The following is an 18,262-nucleotide window of genomic DNA, read 5'->3' as shown; positions in this document are numbered from 1 at the left end:
AGAAAGACAGGCTCTTTAGCTCAAAGTTTAAAGTAAACTTTATTATCAAAGTACATGTATGTCACCATATGCAACCCCGAAATTCGTTTTCTTGTGGGCATACTCAATAAATCCATAATAGAATAATAATCATAACAGAATCAATGAAAGACCGCACCAACTTGGGCACTCAACCAGAGAGCAGAAGACAACAAACTGCACAAGTGCAAAAAGAAGAAATAATATTCATAAATAAACATGCAGTAAATATTGAGAACATGAGATGAAGAGTCTTTGAAAGTGAGTTGATAGGTTGTGGGAACATCTCAATGATGGGGAAAGTGAAGTTGAGTGAAGTTATCCACTCTGGTTCAAGAACCTGATGGTTGAGGGGTGATAACTGTTCCTGAACCTGGTGGTGTGAGTCCTGAGGCTCCTGTACCTCCTTCCTGATGGCAGCAGTGAGAAGAAAGTATGGCCTGTGTGCTGGAGGTCCCTGATAATGGATGCCGTTTTCCTGTGACAGCATTTTATGTAGATGTGCTCAATGGTTGGGAGGGCTTTGCCAATGATGGACTGGGCCGAATATCTGGGCACCGCGTGCCAGGAGAGATAAAAAGACTTTGGAGAGGAGTGCAGAAGTGATTCACCAAACTTACTTCAGTGATGAGGGACTTTAGTTCTGTAGGAGAGGCTAGGGTTGTTCTCCTTGGAGGAAGGAGGTTCTCATGAAATCATAAAATGTTTAGATGGAGCAGAGAGAAACAATAAAAGATTAAAGATTAGCTTTATTTGTCGCATGTACAGTACTGTGCAAAAGTCTTAGGTATATATATATATATATAGCTAGGGTGTTGCCAAAAAGTATCAGATTTCATGCCATACGTGAGTGATGATAAACCTGATTCTGTTATGTGTCTCTATTGTGGATTGAGAGTGCGAAGGGAGCAGGGAGAGGGGAACCATGGTTGGGAAAAGGGGAAGAGAGAGGGGAGGGGAGTGAGAAGCACTAGGGAGACATTCTGTAATGATCAGTAAACTAATTGTTTGGAATTAAGTGTCTCAGGGCTGGGTGTGTTTGCACCTGCGCCACCCCCTACCCAATCCCTGGCACTCCTTCTCTGCTACCTGTCCCACACCCCTCCTGTGGCCTCCACCCTCGCCATTCCCAACATCCTTTGTTCCCGCCAGATTTAGAAACACGCTCTCTGCTCCATGTTGACAAATACAGTACTGAGCAAAAGTCTTAGACACACTAGCTATGTATATATATTCAGTACGTGTTGAAGACTTTTGCACAGTACTCTACATTGAAACATTAAAACACACAGTGGAATGTGTTGTTTGCGCTGGGGGCAGCCCACAAGTGTCGCCATGCTTCCGGCACCAACGTAGCACGCCCACAGCTTACTAACCCTAACCCATGCGTCTTTTTGGAATGTGGGAGGAAACTGAACACCTAGCGGAGACCCACGCAGTATCAGCGAGAACGTACAAAGTCCTTACAGACAGCGGCGGGATCTTCGGGTTGCTGGCGCTGTAAAGTGTTATGCTAACGCTGTGCTACTATGCCACCTTAACTAGTCCCATAAAAACTGGGAACCTAGATTGAGCAACAAACAAAGAAGCTGGAGGAACTCAGAGGGTCGGGCAGCATCCGTGGAGGGAAATGGACAATCGACGTTTCGGATTGAGATCCTTCATCTTGACTGGAAAGAACGAGAGGAGGTAGCCAGTATAAAAAGGTGGGGGGAGGCAGGTTGGAGCAAGAGCAGGTAGATCCAGGTGAGGGGGCTGATAGGCAGAAGGGGGATGATCTGGAATGATAGTGACTGACAAAAGAACCAGATGTTTCAAGGGGAAAAGTTTAGTTACACTTCGAATGAAGTGTTGGGGTGGTAACAGAGGCAGATTTAATTTTAGCATTCACAAGGGAGTTGGATGTATCCAAATGGAAGGAAGTTAAAGGGGAAGGATGGGGGAGATTGATAAACTGGGTTATGGGTTATTCATGCACCGAGCAAGTACCAGTTCAGTGGGTTGTTTGGCCTTAGTCCTGACATCCTGAGCCCTGACACTTCATCCCAAAGTGGTAACAATTCCTCTCCTCCCACAGATGCTGCTCGACCTGCTGAGTTCCTCTCTTGTTCCAGGTTCTAGGTCCCAGCAACTGCAGTCTCTGTGTCTCTGTGTTCTGTGGTCTGCTCGTGATGGGCGTGGAGGCCTGAGATAGAAACACAACTGTGACGTGCGATTGAGGTGGAACCTGCTCGGCCTGTTTGCCGCCTGCATGATTGGCTGTGGCTAATGAAATGAGCCCTGGTTTGAGCTGCGAGTCCTCACATTGTCCCAGTGCCTTCTAAGTGACAGTCAGTGCTTCTGCTGAGTTCCCCTGTGCCTTTTGGACAACATAGCTCACAGCATGAGGCTGCTCCTTCTCCTGGTTCTGGTCTCTCTCACAGGGGCTGCAGGTAAGTGTCTCCTCGTCCTGCGTTATTCCTCCCTCTCCTGCTCCTTCTGAATCATAGTCCCCTTCCCTCTTCTTCAGCCCTTTTCTCTATGACCTTTCTTTACTTCTCTTCATCTAACTTTTCTCTTCCCTCCCTGTTAATCTCTGTCTCTCTGATTCACTTCCTGTGTGTTTTTGTCTCTATCTCTCTCCTATCGAGTCTCCTATTGCCTCGATCTCTCAGTCTGTATTCCCCCCTCTCTTTCCCTTCTCTTTTCTTGTGATTTTTAAACGCAAGAAAATCTGCAGATGCTGAAAATCCAAAGTAACACACACACACACACACACACACACACACACACACACACACACACACACACACACAAGATACAGGAGGAACTCAGCAGGCCAGGCAGCATCTATGGAAATGAATAAACAGTCAACATTTCTGGCTGAGACTATTCTTGGACTGAAGAAGTGTCTTGGCCTGAAACAGCGACTGTTTATTCATTTCCATCGATGCTGTCTGACCTGTTGAGTTCCTCCAGTATCTTGTGCAAGTGTGTTACAGGTAATTTTCCCACTTTCTACGTTTGTATTTTATTCCTGATACTTGTCTTCTTAAATGTTTACCTTTCGTAAAGTACAAATTTAAATAATTTCATTTGCATGTTTCTGAAGACCCTCAGTGTACACCCTGGTTTAACTGCTTTAAATTCCCTAATTAACCCCCAAGAGCTCTGGCACCCATGGGCGATCTGACATTCCTGCATTCTTGTGAGTTTCAGGGAGGGGTGTGATGAAAAATAGAGTTGGAGCTCCCTCTGGTGCTTGGGTTGGTAATAACAAGATGTGCTACATCGGATAATTGGAGTAGATTGAGTAGTCCTTGCTGTTACGGCCATTACGTTTCTCTCCTCCAACAAGCTAGTGGAACTAATCTACAAATGGAAGATTGACTTACTTACATTGCTTAAGTCCTAGAACTTAGGCCACCTCCAGCCTCAGGGACAGCTTGTAGTGATGCTATCTCATGGCACTGGAGGCTGGATTCAGTTCTGTCTGTACGGAGGCTGCATGTTCTCTCTGTTTCTTCCCCTGTCTCAAAGGCATGTGGGTTGGTTCGTTAATTAGGAACTGTAAACTGCTCTTTGTATGTAAGTGAGTGGTAGAACCTGGGCTTGGGAGGAGATGGGGAAAAAAATGGATGAAACCATTGGGGATTCGTGTACGATAACATAAATGGGTGCGGACTTGCTGTGCTGAAGGGCCTGTTTCTATGCGCTATCTGATTTCAAAGTTCAAAATAAATTTTTTTATCAAAGTACATATATGTCACTACATACAACCCTGAGACTCATTTTCCTGCGGGAAACTCAGCAAATCTATAGATCAGTAACTATAACAGGATCAATGAAAGATCAACCAGAGTGCAGAAGATGACAAAAATAAATAGCAATGAACATGAAATAGTAATGAGAACATGAAATAAGGAGTCCTTAAAGTGAAATCATTGGTTGGAGGAACATTTCAATGATGGGGTAAGTGAGCGTAAGTGAGCTCTTGTGTTCAAGAACCTGATGGTTGAGGGGTAGTAACTGTTCTGGAACCTGGTGGTGAGAGTCCTGAGGCTTTTATACCTTCTACCTGATGGCAGCAGCAGGAAGGGAGCATGGTCTGGGTGGTGGGGGTCCCTGATGATGATTCATTTACTGTTCAATTATATTAACTGAGGTTAAAATATTGAGAGGGACTAGAGGGGAAAGTTTTTTTACACAGAGTGGTCGATAACTGAAAGATGCTGCCAGAGGAGGTGGTGGAATCAGATATAATCGCCTGTAATTGAGCGGCATTTTGTTAAAGAGGCAGGACATGGAGGAGTATGTTCCTAATGCAGGCAAGTGGGATTAGTGAACTTGGCGAAAATGTCGTCGTGGAGATGATGAGCTGAAGGGCTTGTTTCCATGCCGTGTCTGTATCTGACTCTAACTGGCTGCAATACTCAGACACACTTGGGCATTGGTGCATTTGTAAAGATAAAAAAATAAAAATTAGCTTTATTTGTCACATGTACATCGAAAGGTCAAAACACCGAGTGAAGTGTGTCATTTATGCACCCGGAGAAACCACACAGCTACAGGGCGAACATACAAACTCCTTACAGTGGGAATTGAATCCTAATCTAACAGCCAGCATTGTAAAGCATTATGCCAGCCGCTATGCTACCATGCTGGTCTTTGGTGTCTGAGCTCCAAGTCACTGTTGAGTTCATTGGCCGTCAGCCGTCTCTTTGGTGTTGCAGGGATATGGGTCCACTCCCTGGTCCCTGACTTCCAGCGAGCTCTGGACCCTAAGTTCTGGAACTTTGGGGACAAATTCAAGGAGTTGATCCTGGAGAGGGAGCTTTACCTCTCAATTAAAGGGCCTTACGTTAAAACCTACCAGGCTGCCGCTGTTGTACAACACTATCCCACCCCGGCACCACCCTGACCATCTCCATCCATGACAAGGCGATCACTTCCCTTTCCCAGGAGCCACTTCCCAGCAAAGACAGTCGCTAATGAGGACACTTACCTTTGTCTTCATTGGGTCAGGAGTTTGATTGTCTGAGGAAAAGCATATTTGAGGATCAAGAACAACACACATAAAATGCTGAAAGAACTCAGCGGGTTAGGCAGCATCTATGGAAATAATTGGTTATATTTCGGGCTGAGACCCTTCACCAGTACTGGAAAGGAAGGGGGAGGATACCAGAATAAAATAGTGGGGAGTGAAGGGAAGGAGGACAAATTAGAAGGTGATAGGTGAAGCCAGGTGGGTGGGGGAGGGGCAGAGAAGTAAGAAGCTGTGAGCCGATAGGTAGAAAAGGCAAAGGGCTGGAGAAGAAGGAATCTGGTAGGAGAGGAGAGTGGACCATGGGAGTAAAGGAAGGAGGAGGGGCACCAGGGGGAGGTGAGAGGCTGGTGAGGAGCAGAGGTAAGAGGCCAGAGTAGGAAATAGAAGAAGAGGGAAGGGGGAGAGTTTATTTTGCCGCAATGAGGCCACTCTCAGGGAGGGGGTGGAGGAGCAACACCTCACATTCCGTCTTGGTAGCCTCCAACCTGATGGTATGACATTGATTTCTCCTTCCGGTAATTTTCTTCCCTCTCCCTTCCCTCTTCTGGTAAATCTCCTCTGCACCGTCCCTAAAGCTTCCACATCCTTTCTATAATGAGGTGACCAAAACGGAATACAATACTCCAAGTGTGGTCTAATCGGAGTTTCATGGAGCTACAACATTATATTGCAACACTGCTTTTGAAATCAATCCCCCAACAAATGAAGGTGAAACACACCAGATGCCTTCTTAACCACTCAATCAATTTGCGTGCCAACTTTGATGGATCTATTGACATTGACCCCAAGATCCCACTGTTCCTCCACACAGCTAAGGTCAAACTATGCCAAGAAAGCAGGGTAAATCCCTGGCTCAATTGGTTAATAGGAAGGAATTCAGGCAAAACTATGTTAGGCTTCAGGTGAAATATTATGTCTGATTCTTTGGGGAAGGTACAGGCCTTACAGGAATTTAAGAAGAACATGAGGAATAGGTTAACCACCTAAGGCAGAGAAGGTTTAGGGTAGATTTGACACAGGTATTCAAAATATCAAAGAGTTTTTCTGGTGTAGGGCAATAGTGATCTAATGTGAGTGGATAAAGGGCCAGAGGAAGATAACAAGGCAGGAGGCTGCTGATGCTGGAAATCTGAAGCAACACAAAGGAACTGGAGGAACTCAGCGGGTCGGGCAGCATCTACGGAGGAAAAGACAGTTGACGTTTTTGGACTGAGATGCTTCATCTGAACTGGAAAGAAATAGAGCTGGTGTAAAAGGTAGGGAGGGGCAGAGGGATGGAGCAGGAGCTGGCAATGAGAGGTGAATCCAGGTGAAAAGGGGAAATGAGGGATGGAGGAGAGGGAGAGTGATGTTAGCAGCTGGAAGATGGCGATGGAATCTGATAGAACAGTGGAGCATGAAATCAAAGGAGGCAGGGCGGGGTGGGGAAAGAATTAGGGGTCTCAATTTCACACTCAGCATCAATATTGCCAAGGAGTTGATTGTAGGCTTCAGGAAAGGGAAGACAGGAAAACACACATCTGTCCTCACCTAGGGGTCAGCAGCGGAAATGAGGAGCAGATTCCTGGACGTCAGGATCTCAGAGGGTCTATCCTGGGCCCAGTACATTGATGTGATCAAGAAGGCGGCATGCCAGTGATTCTACTTTGTTAGGAGCTTGAGGGTATTTGGTAAGTTACCAAAGATTCTTGCAAATTTCTACTGCATTCTGACCAGTTGCATCACCGTCTGGTATGTAGCATCGAAAGAGGCTGCAGAGTGTTGTAAACTCAGCCAGCTTCATCGCGGGCACAGCCCTCCCCACCCTCGAGGACATCTTCACGAGGCAGAGCTTCAATAAGGCGTATCCATCGTTAAGGATCCTCACCATCTAGGACATGGCCTCTGCTCATTGCTACCATTGAGGAGGAGATATAGGAGCCTGAAGACACACACTCAACATTGTAGGAACAGCTTCTTCCCCTCTGCCATCAGATTTCTGATTTGTCCATCAACCCATGAATACTACCTCACTATTTTCTCCTGCACTATTTATTTATTTGTTTGTTTGTTTGTTTGTTTGCTTATTTATTTATTTTGCAAATTAAAGTCATTTTTATGTCTTGCAGCATACTGTTGCCGAACAAAACAACAAATTTTGCGACATAAACCGATTCTGATGGGGAGTAGTGGGATCACGAGGGGAGGGAAAAGCAAAAAGGGGGAAAAGGGACCGAGGAAGAGCGGTTACTGGAAGTTTGAAAATTCGATGTTCATGCCGTCAGACTGGAGACTGCTCAGGTAGAATACAAAGAGCTGAAGATGAAGATAGTGTGGGGGATGAGTGACTGGATAAACGTTTTAGAGAGCCGGTACAGTCCCAGTGGTGGAATCACCTCCTGGAGACTCCTTACAGGTAAAACTGTAGATTCAAATCAACATCCACTGAGGAAATAGGGAGGGGTGGAAGTAGACACGAAAAGCCTGAAGTATTGCTGAGGATCTCTACCACCCATTCCACAATTTCTTTGACCTACTCCCATCAAAGAACCTCATCACCATGTAGTTTACATATGATTTGCATGTGATTTACATGTGGACCCTCCAGAAGCAAGAGCACAAATATTTTCACTGCAAACTGAAGGTGGATTAAACCTGATCAGAAACCATATGAGTGACTGAAGATTGTTGGAGGATGTTTTTAATCTGCTGTACGTTACCATACTCAAGGCAACATGTCACTTCCCACATCTGTAGCAGAGAATTCACAATTGTCTCCTGTCTGGTTGCAAATGATGACCTTACTTTGGGCTTATATTAGGCTGAATTGACCCAGCTGTAGACATTCAGTCCTTGCTTTCCAAATATCCAATGAATATCAAGTTTGAGCAATGCTCCAATCTCCTTTTGCTGATGAATAAACGAGCTCGCGGCAGATTCACGAGAGAGAGTGGAGCTGTTTCGAGCAGGGGAGTGGCTGCTGTGGAGGGTCAGTAAATGGGATTGAACTAGGAGAGAGAGAAAGAAAGAGAGGCAGGGGAGAGAGAGAAGGAGAAAGAGACAAGGAAGGGAGGGAGAGGAGAGAGGGAGGAGAAGAGAGGGGAGAGAGGGGGAAAGTGGGCGGTGGAGAGAGAGAGAGAGTAATTATTTCCTTAAGAAGGAGGGTTCAGAGTAAGGAGAAATGATTAAGTTCCTACCTAAACTGCAAGATGAATTTCAAATAATATGTGGACAAGACAAAGTTGTGGAAAAGTAATTAAATTAATTGTGGCAATTAGCAGAAGGCAGTAAGGAGCTTGCTTCAGGGCAGTTTCAGCTGTAGCAACACTTTTTATACTTAGTTCAAACATTGATATTTTGTCATTAACAATAGCTGCCTGACCTGCTGAGTTCCTCCAGCGTTTTGTGTGTGTTGATCCAGATCTCCAGCATCTGCAGTCTCCCACGTGTCTCCCTTTGTAATGATCATTTTCAAGGCGTTTCCATTGCTGCACTGCAGTTCACTGCTGTCATTCTGGGAGGTGCTTGCTATTCTTCGGCAGATTATAGTGCATGGAAACAGAATATTCAGCACGACTCATCTTGTGTTGCCCAGCGAGCGAGTCTCATTGGCCCACAGCACTCTAAACCTCTCCTAACCATATACTTAACCAGATGGCCTCAACCAATATCTCTGGCAGTACATGCACCTTTTGCATGAAGAAGGGTCCCTTTTAAATTCTTGCTTCTGATCTTAAACCTGTGCCCTCTTGTTTTTATCATCTCCTGCCTGGATAAAAGACTACGTGTTTTCACCGTTTCTAAGCCCCTCATTATTCATAAGTACTTTGATCAGGTCACCCCCTCAATCTCCTATGTTCCATGAAATAAAGTCCTAGTCTATGCAACCTCTCATTGTATCTCAGACCTTCAAGTCCAGACAGCATTCTGGTGATTCTTCTCTGCACTCTTTCTAGTTTAATATCTTCTTTACTATAACATAGTGACCAAAACGGTTGTCAACACAGTAATCCAACATAACACTCTAAGTGTGGCCTTACAAAGTTTTAGTAAACTGCACAATAACTTCCTGTACTCAGTGCTCTGACAGATGGTCAGTATGCCAAATGCCTTTCTCACTATCGTGTGCTTTCAGTGAATGATATACTTGCACTCCTAGTTCCCTCTGTTGTTCCATTACACTGCCCAGGTCCCAACCATTCACTGTATAATTCTGAAGAATTTCCTGAAGAAAAGGGTCACTGCAGAACAAGTGAGTCTGGGGCCTGGAATTATGCAGACCGATGATAGGGAGTGGTCAAGGGAGAGGCCAGAAAGAGCTGGATCATGAGTGGATCGGCCATTCTGACTGAAGCCTGACATCCTGCAATCCACCCCTTCAATCACAATCCAGCTCGTGAGAGCGCTGAATTTGAAGTAGGCAGTTTAGGTAGGGGACACTAATGAGGATGTCTTCAGGCAAGATGTAGCAGACATTTGGAGTTTTCTCCCTGAAAAATCTGGGGTTGGTACAGATTAGATACTTTGCAACCATTGATAATTTTTTGGTCAGGGTTGTTGTGGGCTGTAGAAACAAGGTAGGCAAATGGAATTAGAAAGGTGGCCCGCAGCCCAACTGGTGCAGCAGGAATGTCCTCTTTCAGTTCCCAGTGTAACACAAACCTGGTATTATTCTGACACCGAAAAAAGGCCTTTCAGCCCAACGAGTCCATACTAGCTTCCAGCAGAACAGTCCCATTTTTCCTATTTCCTTCTCTCCTTACTTCCCTTTGATTCAACTTTCCTTGATTCTTTTATCACGTTTCTGCACTGGGTGCAATGTGGTGAGTTAGGAGTCAGGTTAGGGTTTAGGGACAGGGATGAGGGGAGTTAGAGGTTAGGGGCGGTACACGAAGAGTTGGGGCAGGAGTTCAAGTCCAGACTGGTGCATTCCGCAGTCAAACGTCAGTGAGTCAAGGATCACAGGTCTTCTCAGCACCTGCCACGCACCCGTGATCCCCGACGTCCTGGTCCCAGGCTGGAGGTCCATTTGGGCGGCATGTCCTGGTTATTGGTTACCAGTGGGAGTCACAAGGGCCGGTGAATTGGGGTCGTAGTTCCATGCGAGTCCAGAATTTGAGCTTCAGAGGTCAAACCTGTGATCAGCAAGTCCAGGTGCCAGTGAACCCAGGTCTTTGGAGGTTGTGGGGCAGAGACATTACTGACTACACTTCCAGCCACCCTCAGTGGAATGTGACATGTTTACATAGGCAGGGTATGCCATTTGCTCGACAACAGGATGTGTAAATGGAGCACAGATTTTATAAAAGGGGAAAAAATAAGACATGTTTACTAGGATTTTGTTCCAAATTTCACCTCTGTAAGTGGCAAGAATTTCTTACATTGAGTCATAAACAGAATCAAGGAGTCGTACAGCATGGAAACAGGCCCTTTGGTACAACTAGTTCTGCTACTTAACTACTTAATTAACTACTTAAGATAGTTCAACTACTTTGTCCCATTGAAGCCACTCTTATTTGCCCATGTTCCTCACAACCTTTCCTATCCATGTACCTGCCCCATTGCTTTTTAAGTATTGTTAATATTTTTACCTCAATCACTTCCTCTGGCAGCTCATTCCATATACTGACCACCCTTTGGGTGAAAAGTTGCCTCTCAGTCTCCTATTAAATGCCTTCCCTATCACTTTAAACCTATGCCCTTTAACTCCTGATTTCCCAACCCTGGGAAAAAGACTGTGCACATTGACCCTCATAATTATGTACGCACCTATAAGATCACCTCTCATTCTCCTCCACTCAAATTAATCAAATCTCAACCTTCTCAACCCCTCTCTGTAACTCCATCCCGGAAATCCTGGCAGCATCCTCGCATATCTCCTCTGCACTTCTTCCAGCTCAATGATACCTTTCCTCTAGCAGGGTGACCAAAACGGAATACAATTAATGCTCTCTTCTCATGCTGCCATTGGGGAAGAAGTCTTAGGCCCAACACCACCAGGCCAGGAACAGTTATTCCCCTTCAATATCAGGGTCCTGAACCAGCGTGGATAACTTCACTCACCTCAACACACTTCCACAAACTATGCAATCACTTTCAAGGATTCTACAACTCGTGTTCTCAGCATTATTTATTTATTTATTTGCCAAGCTGTGTATTTATTTATTTATTATTTGTTTATTATTATTTTTTGATTGTTTTTCTATCTTGCTATTTATTCATCTATCATTATTTTTACTCTATTTGCACAGTTTGTCTTTTATACATTGGTTGTCAGTCTTTGATTTCTTTGTTCTATTCTGAGTGCCTGCAAGAAAATGAATTGCAAGGCAGCATAGAGTGACATATATGTACTTTGACTTTGCAATATTCCAAATGTAGCCCTCATCAGAGTCTTGTAAAACTGCAACAATTATGTTACGTTTTAAAGCTTTTCTTTTTAAACATGAACAGGACTTACTATCTCACTGGTGGATGAGAATACAAGTGGGATTGTGCAAAATATTCGCTCAATGTCAGCGATCTTTGGCCTGCCATCTTGCAGTCAAGCTCAGCAGACAGTCATGGTCAAGGTCATCAACGTCACTACTGGACAAGGTATCCTTTAATATTTCATTTAGTTCAATCTTGCTTTCTCTTCTTTCCAATTTGGCTTCTAATTGTTCTTCTTTCTCAGAGATACAACAGCCAAACTTCACAGTGCCTTTCTGCCGCTTCAAGCGTGCGTTGATCAGTCTGGACTCTAACAGCAAAGGAATTCAGCGAACGTTGAACTTGGGCTACCAGGTGACAGGACTGGAAGAAAATACCAAGTACAAGTAAGTGAAGATTCCCCGGGGTGAACTCAGAGCAGGAGAGTGGCTCTATCTCACTGGAATATTGCAACTCTGTGTCAGTCGGGCATCTGGCCCTGACAAGGAATTGGGAAACTTAATTCATTCCATAATAAAACCCTCCAAATCAGCCTCCCCTCCATTGACACTGTCTGCATATATCAGCCTCAGAAAAGCAGCCAATGTAATCAAGTACCCCTCCCACCCTGCTCATTTCCTCTGCTCTCCTCTCCCATCCAGCAGAAGAAACAAAGGATTGAAAGCACATACCTCCATACCTCCAGGCTCAAGGACAGCTTCTATCCTGCTGTTATCAGGCTCTTGAATGGACCTATCTTATGCTAAAGATGAACTCCTGATCTCCCAGTCTTCTGCATGTGGCTCTTCCATTTTATTTGTTTGCCCACACTGCACGTTTTCTGAAGATGCAACATTATATTCTACCTCATTGTAATTATGTTTGGCATGGTCTGTCTGCACAGACTGATTCATGCCATAACTTTTCTTTGCTTCATGTTACACGTGACAATAATAAACCAACATCAATATGAATCCTCACCCACCTCCCCAACACCCACTCCTTCTCCTCTCCTGCATCCCACCAATCACTTTACTGCCATCGGGCTCCTCCCTTTCAGCTACTCTGCTAACCCTGCTGACTACAACCCCCTCCCACTGCACCCTTACACCATTACTGCCCTTCCTCTATACTGTTACATCCACACAAACACCACTACAACCCATTACACAGTTACAGCTCCTCCTTCACCCCATTACATTCCTTCTTACATCACAACTCTTCCTGCCACACCATTACATCTCTCCCATACCATTACAACCTCTCCTCCACACCATTGCATCCTTGAACCATGGCATTACAACACCTCCACACCATTACATCTCTTCCATGCCATGACAACACATTCTACATGTCATTACATCCTCAAACCATGCATTACAAACCCATCTCCACTCCATTACATCCCCTTCCAAAGCAGTATTGATGTAGTTATAAAGAAGGCAAGGCAGTGGCTATACTTTATTAGGAGTTTGAAGAGATTTGGCATGTCAACAATTACACTCAAAAACTTCTATGGTTGTACCATGGAGAGCATTCTGACAGTCTGCCTCTCTGTCTGGTATGGAGGGGCTACTGCACAGGACCGAAAGAAGCTGCAGAAGGTTGTAAATCTAGTCAGCTCCATCTTGGGTACTAGCCTACAAAACACCCAGGACATCTTTAGGGAGTGGTGTCTCAGAAAGGCAGCATCCATTATTAAGGAACCCCAGCACCCAGGACATGCCCTTTTCTCACTGTTACCATCAGGTAGGAGGTACAGAAGCAATTCAGGAGCAGCTTCTTCCCCTCTGCCATCCAATTCCTAAATGGACATTGAATCTTTGGACACTACCTCACTTTTTAAAAAATATACAGAATTTCTGTTTTTGCACCTTTTAAAAAATTTATTCAATATACACAACTGATTTACTTGTTTATTTACTACTATTATTTAAAAATTTTAAATTAATATTATTATTATTTTTCTCTGCTATATTATGTATTGCATTGAACTGCTGCTGCTAAGTTAACAAATTTCATGTCACATGCCGGTGATAATAAACCTGATTCTGATTCTGATTCTATCTCCCCTTAGCAACATTATGTCCTCTTTCATTACATTCTACTGTAAGATTTGCTGCTAGCTCCATAATGTCCCCTGCACCTCTGTGTTCTTCCCCACACCTGTCCCACAAAATCTTCCTAAATTCTTTCTCCATTTAATCCCCCACCCTGCATCACACAGTAGCACATTCTCCCTACAGCTCTTCCCTCACCCCTCTGCTAAACCACTCTTTTTCTCTACATGTCCTTCCTACACCATTCCCACCTTCTTCCCCTACACCCCTTTTACCTACATTCCATCCTCCTCCCTCCAGAATCCCCGTTCTGAATCTTCCTCAAGAACCCCAACCATTGACAGCATTATGACAAGCTGCCTAAAGAAGGCAGCATCTATCGTCAAGGACCTGCACCTTCGGGGACATCTCTTCTTCTCGCAGCGAGCAGGAGGGATGGAATCCTGAGGATCCGCACCACTGGGTTCAGAAATGGTTACATTTCTGCCACCATCCAGCTCTTCAACCAGCTTATGCAGCCCTCTCTTACCCTAGCAACAGCACATTGTGGACCACCTCTTGCATTACCATCGACATGCCTTGTATTATTTTTTGCACTTATGTCTTGCTTTACACAGTTTTATTTCACAATTTTATGTATTTTATCTGCAATTTATGTGCTTGTGACAAGACTGCAAGGAAGTTTGTCATTGCCCCTGAACCCCACTGAACTCAGACATATGTCAGTAAGCTTAACTTGAATTAACCTCACTCCACTGAAATTTCACTCCTACATTCCTCCTCAATACTCTATAAAAGTCTTTCTCTCTCCTATCTGCTAAGCATGCTCCTCCTACACCACACATTCTCCATCCACTTTGATGTGACCACCCGTTTCTTCAATGTTTCATGCTGTTCATTGTGATAAGTCTGTTCTCCTTGTTCCCAGTGTGTCGTATATAATTGCTAACCACGAGAGCAACCGGCTGGAGATCAACACCATCAAGCGTGAGTATTTGTTCCCACAGTGCTGGATGGTGAAGATGTTTATCTAAACTTAGAGGGAGCTAGACCAAATTGGCCCCCTTTTCTAAGAAAAGATGTGCTGGCATTTGAGAGGGTCCAGAAGAGGTTCACGAGAATGATTCTGAGAATGAAAGGGTTAAAGCATGAGAAGCATTTGATGGCGCTGGTTCTGTACTTGCTGGAGTTTAGAAGAATGAATATCAAATGTTGAAAGGCCTAGATAGAGTAGACGTGGAGAGGATGTTTCCAATTGCGGGGGAGTCTAGGACTAGAGGGCACAGCCTCAGAATAGAGGGATGTCCTTTTAGAACAGAGATGAGAAGGAATTTCTTTAGCCAGAGAGTAGTGAATCTGTGGAATTCATTGCCACAGGCAGCTGTGGAGACCAAGTCGATGACTATATTTAAAAGGGAGGTTGATAGTAAGGGTGTCAAAGGTTATGGGGAGAGGCAGGAGACTGGCTTGAGAGGGATAATAAAGCAGCCATGATGGAATGACATAGCAGACTCAATGGGCTGAATGGCCTACTCCTGCTCATACATCTAATGGTCTTATGGAACTTAATTCAGGTAAGTGTGAGGTGGTACAATTTGGTAGGATAAACTGGGGCAGGATTTAAATGCTCAATGGAATGGCCCTGGAAAGTGTTGTGGAACAGGGGGACCAAGGGTACATGTCTATAATGAAGACACAGGAGAACAGGGTGGTAAAGAAGGCTATTGGTATGCTTGTATTCATCAGTCAGGGCATTGCGTACAAGAGTCAGCATGTCATGTTAAAGCTGTTGGTGGGAATGCACTTGAAATACTATAGGAAGGATGTTATTAAACAGTAAAGGGTGCAGAAAGGACTCACAAGGATGTCACTGGAACCTGAGGGCTCGAGCTTTAAGGAGCAACTGTATAAACTGGGACATCTTTCTCTTGGATCATTGGAGGTTGGAGGTGACCTTGTGGAAGTCCATAAATTCAAGAGGGATATAGACAAAGTGTACAGTCACGTTTTCCCCCAAAGGTAGGGGCATCTAAAACTAGAGACCAAAGGTTAAAGGTGAGAGGGGAAAAATGTAAAAGGTATCTAAGGGGTGACTTTTTCACTCAGAGGGTGGTGGGTATGTGGAACAAACTGCAGAGCAGAGATGGGGTAATACTCCTTAGAACGCATTACCACAGCAGGGTGGTACTCTATGGAAGTCAGTACTACAGCAGGTGGTAGGTTCACCCACTAAGCCCTTACAAGTATTAGAACCAGGAAAACATTGGCTGGATTTTCTTCGATTGAGATAAATCAAATAACCATTCTCCATCTTTCCAGTTCATTTGGCATCCAAGTCAGTGAACATTCATTAAAAAAGAGGATAGATTTCCAGGAAAATTCTTGGGGAATCATTGTGCTAATCCTTTGGGTGTGATATGTCTCAGGCTAATCACTCTCTAACCAGCCTTACCATTCACTTTCGTGTGTGTGTGTGTGTGTGTGTGTGTGTGTGTGTTACATGCACCATTTGCGTGTGTATGTGGATATACATACTTACTCACTGCTCATTACACTGATGGTGTTTAGTGCAGCAATGAAGGTCCTCCATTTCTGTCAGTGTTCAGGGCTTCCTTCATTGTGTCAGTACCTTCCTCTCGGTTTTCACTACTGTCAGCCATGCAAATCCCAGGTGGAGACTCAGGAATACCATCGCACGCTGTTTCCGTAACAATTTTGTTTGACCAGTCAGGGTTGTTAGCCCTGAGCTGAACCCCTGAACCTGGAGGACTGGTGGACCACTCTTAGTCTGCCTTCTACCCTTTGACCTTTTTGGCATGGGTGACCCCACCAAGGAGTCAAAGCCTAAAGCCAACACAGCTCTCTGGGTCATTGAGGTATGTGAGCCTCCAAACCCAACCACAAGGTTGTAGTCATCTTGAAGGAAGCGTATGTTCATAAGATGTGTGTGCAAATGTATGCGTGTGTGTTGGTATGTGAGAAAATGACCCAGCCTGCATTAGCTAACTGAATTTTTAAATTCTTTTCAGCAATGAATTACAAGGACATCGATACTGGATTTGGTCGGAGTGGAGCTATGGTTGTGATCACCGTGCTTCTGGTAATCGCCATGGCTGTGCTCATCATCCTTTTCATTGTTGCTGTTATAATTCAGAAGTAAAATCTTTTGCTGAAGAATGAAAGTGTATTTACAGTAACAAATATGTGAACAACTTTTCTCTATATCTGTTATGTATTTTTAACCTGCATTTTGATGACAATTAAGAATTAATTCAGATGAAAATATCTGCTTATTTTGAACATGTTTTGATCTGTAACTATTTGAAAATATTTACCTTTGAACTTGATTGAAGTTCCTTGTTTCATGTGCCCCCCCCCCCGTCAATGATCCATTCCTTCATCATGATCCCAAAAACTTTCAACCTTCAATTGTTTCTGAACTTGATGATCACTTGATCCCATGGATCTGACCGGGGTGGATGCAGCAGATCAGGTGACAGGAATTGATGGTTCGACACCTGTAGTGAACCTAGTTGCTAACCACTGTTCATTTAGAAAACACATTATTTTATAATTAAAGTCTGTATTTATGATCCAGTCTCATTCTTTCAGTGAAAATGGAATAGGTGTGTGGTTTTGCTCTTGAGTATATCGTGAGAGTGATGCAGCCTTGTGTGCTCGATGTATGTTAGTGCTTTGGCTAAATGTGTGATTTTGTTTAGAGTATGTGTGTATTCTGTGTGCGCGTAGTCTGGGTTATGTGCTGTGTACGTATTGGAGCGGCACGGTAACGTAGTGGTTAGCGTAACGCTATTACAGCACCAGAGATCCAGGTACAATTCTACAGCTGTGTGGAAGGAGCTTGTACAGTCAATAGTTCAATGGTTCCATTTAATATTAGAGAATGTATACAATATACAACCTGACATTCTTATTCTCCACAGACATCCTCGAAACAGAAGAAAACCCCCAAGGAATGAATGATAGAAAAAAATGTAAGAACCCCAAAGCCCCCCTCCTGCGCAAAAGCAGCATCAACTCTCCCCCCACTCCCCCTCCCCCACATATTCCAGCATAAAAGCATCAGCATTCCCTCCACCCACCATGCCAGCAACAGCAACAGTCCCCATAGAGAGACCATGGTCTGCAGTTCATCCCTGTTCACTCCAACATTTTCGACATCTCACAGGCCCTCTCTCTCACTGACAAGGGAGAGACAGAAATTGCTCCTTCCCCATTCTCCCTGGTTCCCTATGGGTTTCCTCATGTGCTCTGCTTTTCTCCCACGTTCCAAGAATATACAAGTATAAAAAGTTAATTGGTCACATGGGTGTAATTGGGCAGTGTGGGCTTATTGGGCCAGTAGGGCCTGTTACTGTGCTGTATCTCTAAATAACAAACAAATATACTGTATGTGTATATGAATGTATAAGTCTGTATGTGTGGGGTATATTTTGTATATTTTATTATGTATGTAAATATGTATATAAATGTGTGTGTTTCAGCTGAGTAGTTTGTTGTGTTACCAGTGTGGATTTGACATGCCATTGTGCATTTTTAAGTGACAGAAACCACATTGAAAAGGTATGACTAGATTCCTTGAGGCTTAAGAACATCTGTAACAGGACCCACCAGAAGCCAATGCCCTGGATTAAGTCGTTCTGCACATTCTGCTGAAGAAACTTGATACTGGAGGCACGGAGAGAATTTCAGAGCTTGCACCTTTTTACTGTAGCCGTGATGTTGCTGGCATACCCACCTGCCGAAA

The 18,262-nt window shown here is 44.3% G+C and overlaps 1 protein-coding gene across 1 annotated transcript; it reads left to right on the top strand.

The window, feature by feature from the left end:
* The first annotated feature begins 2,272 nt into the window (after positions 1-2,272).
* Positions 2,273-17,087, top strand: upk2 (uroplakin 2). Its single transcript, XM_072238784.1, has 5 exons — positions 2,273-2,450; positions 11,477-11,620; positions 11,700-11,841; positions 14,423-14,481; positions 16,524-17,087. The coding sequence occupies exons 1-5, from the start codon at positions 2,402-2,404 to the stop codon at positions 16,652-16,654; spliced, it is 525 nt and encodes a 174-aa protein (XP_072094885.1). The 5' UTR covers positions 2,273-2,401; the 3' UTR covers positions 16,655-17,087.
* The last annotated feature ends 1,175 nt before the right edge of the window (positions 17,088-18,262 follow it).

Source organism: Mobula birostris, chromosome 20, assembly GCF_030028105.1.
Source record: "Mobula birostris isolate sMobBir1 chromosome 20, sMobBir1.hap1, whole genome shotgun sequence".
NCBI classification, from domain to species: domain Eukaryota; kingdom Metazoa; phylum Chordata; class Chondrichthyes; order Myliobatiformes; family Myliobatidae; genus Mobula; species Mobula birostris.
Note: the sequence above shows the minus strand (reverse complement) of the source record. Positions and strands in the feature narration are given on the sequence as shown.

What these genes read in the sequence shown, in the direction of transcription:
- upk2 (XM_072238784.1), top strand. Translation starts at nt 2,402, where the DNA reads ATGAGGCTGCTCCTTCTCCTGGTTCTGGTCTCTCTCACAGGGGCTGCA. An exon ending in CTCTCTCACAGGGGCTGCAG is followed by an intron (nt 2,451 to 11,476) that starts GTAAGTGTCTCC and finishes AAACATGAACAG; the next exon opens with GACTTACTATCTCACTGGTG. An exon ending in CAACGTCACTACTGGACAAG is followed by an intron (nt 11,621 to 11,699) that starts GTATCCTTTAAT and finishes CTTCTTTCTCAG; the next exon opens with AGATACAACAGCCAAACTTC.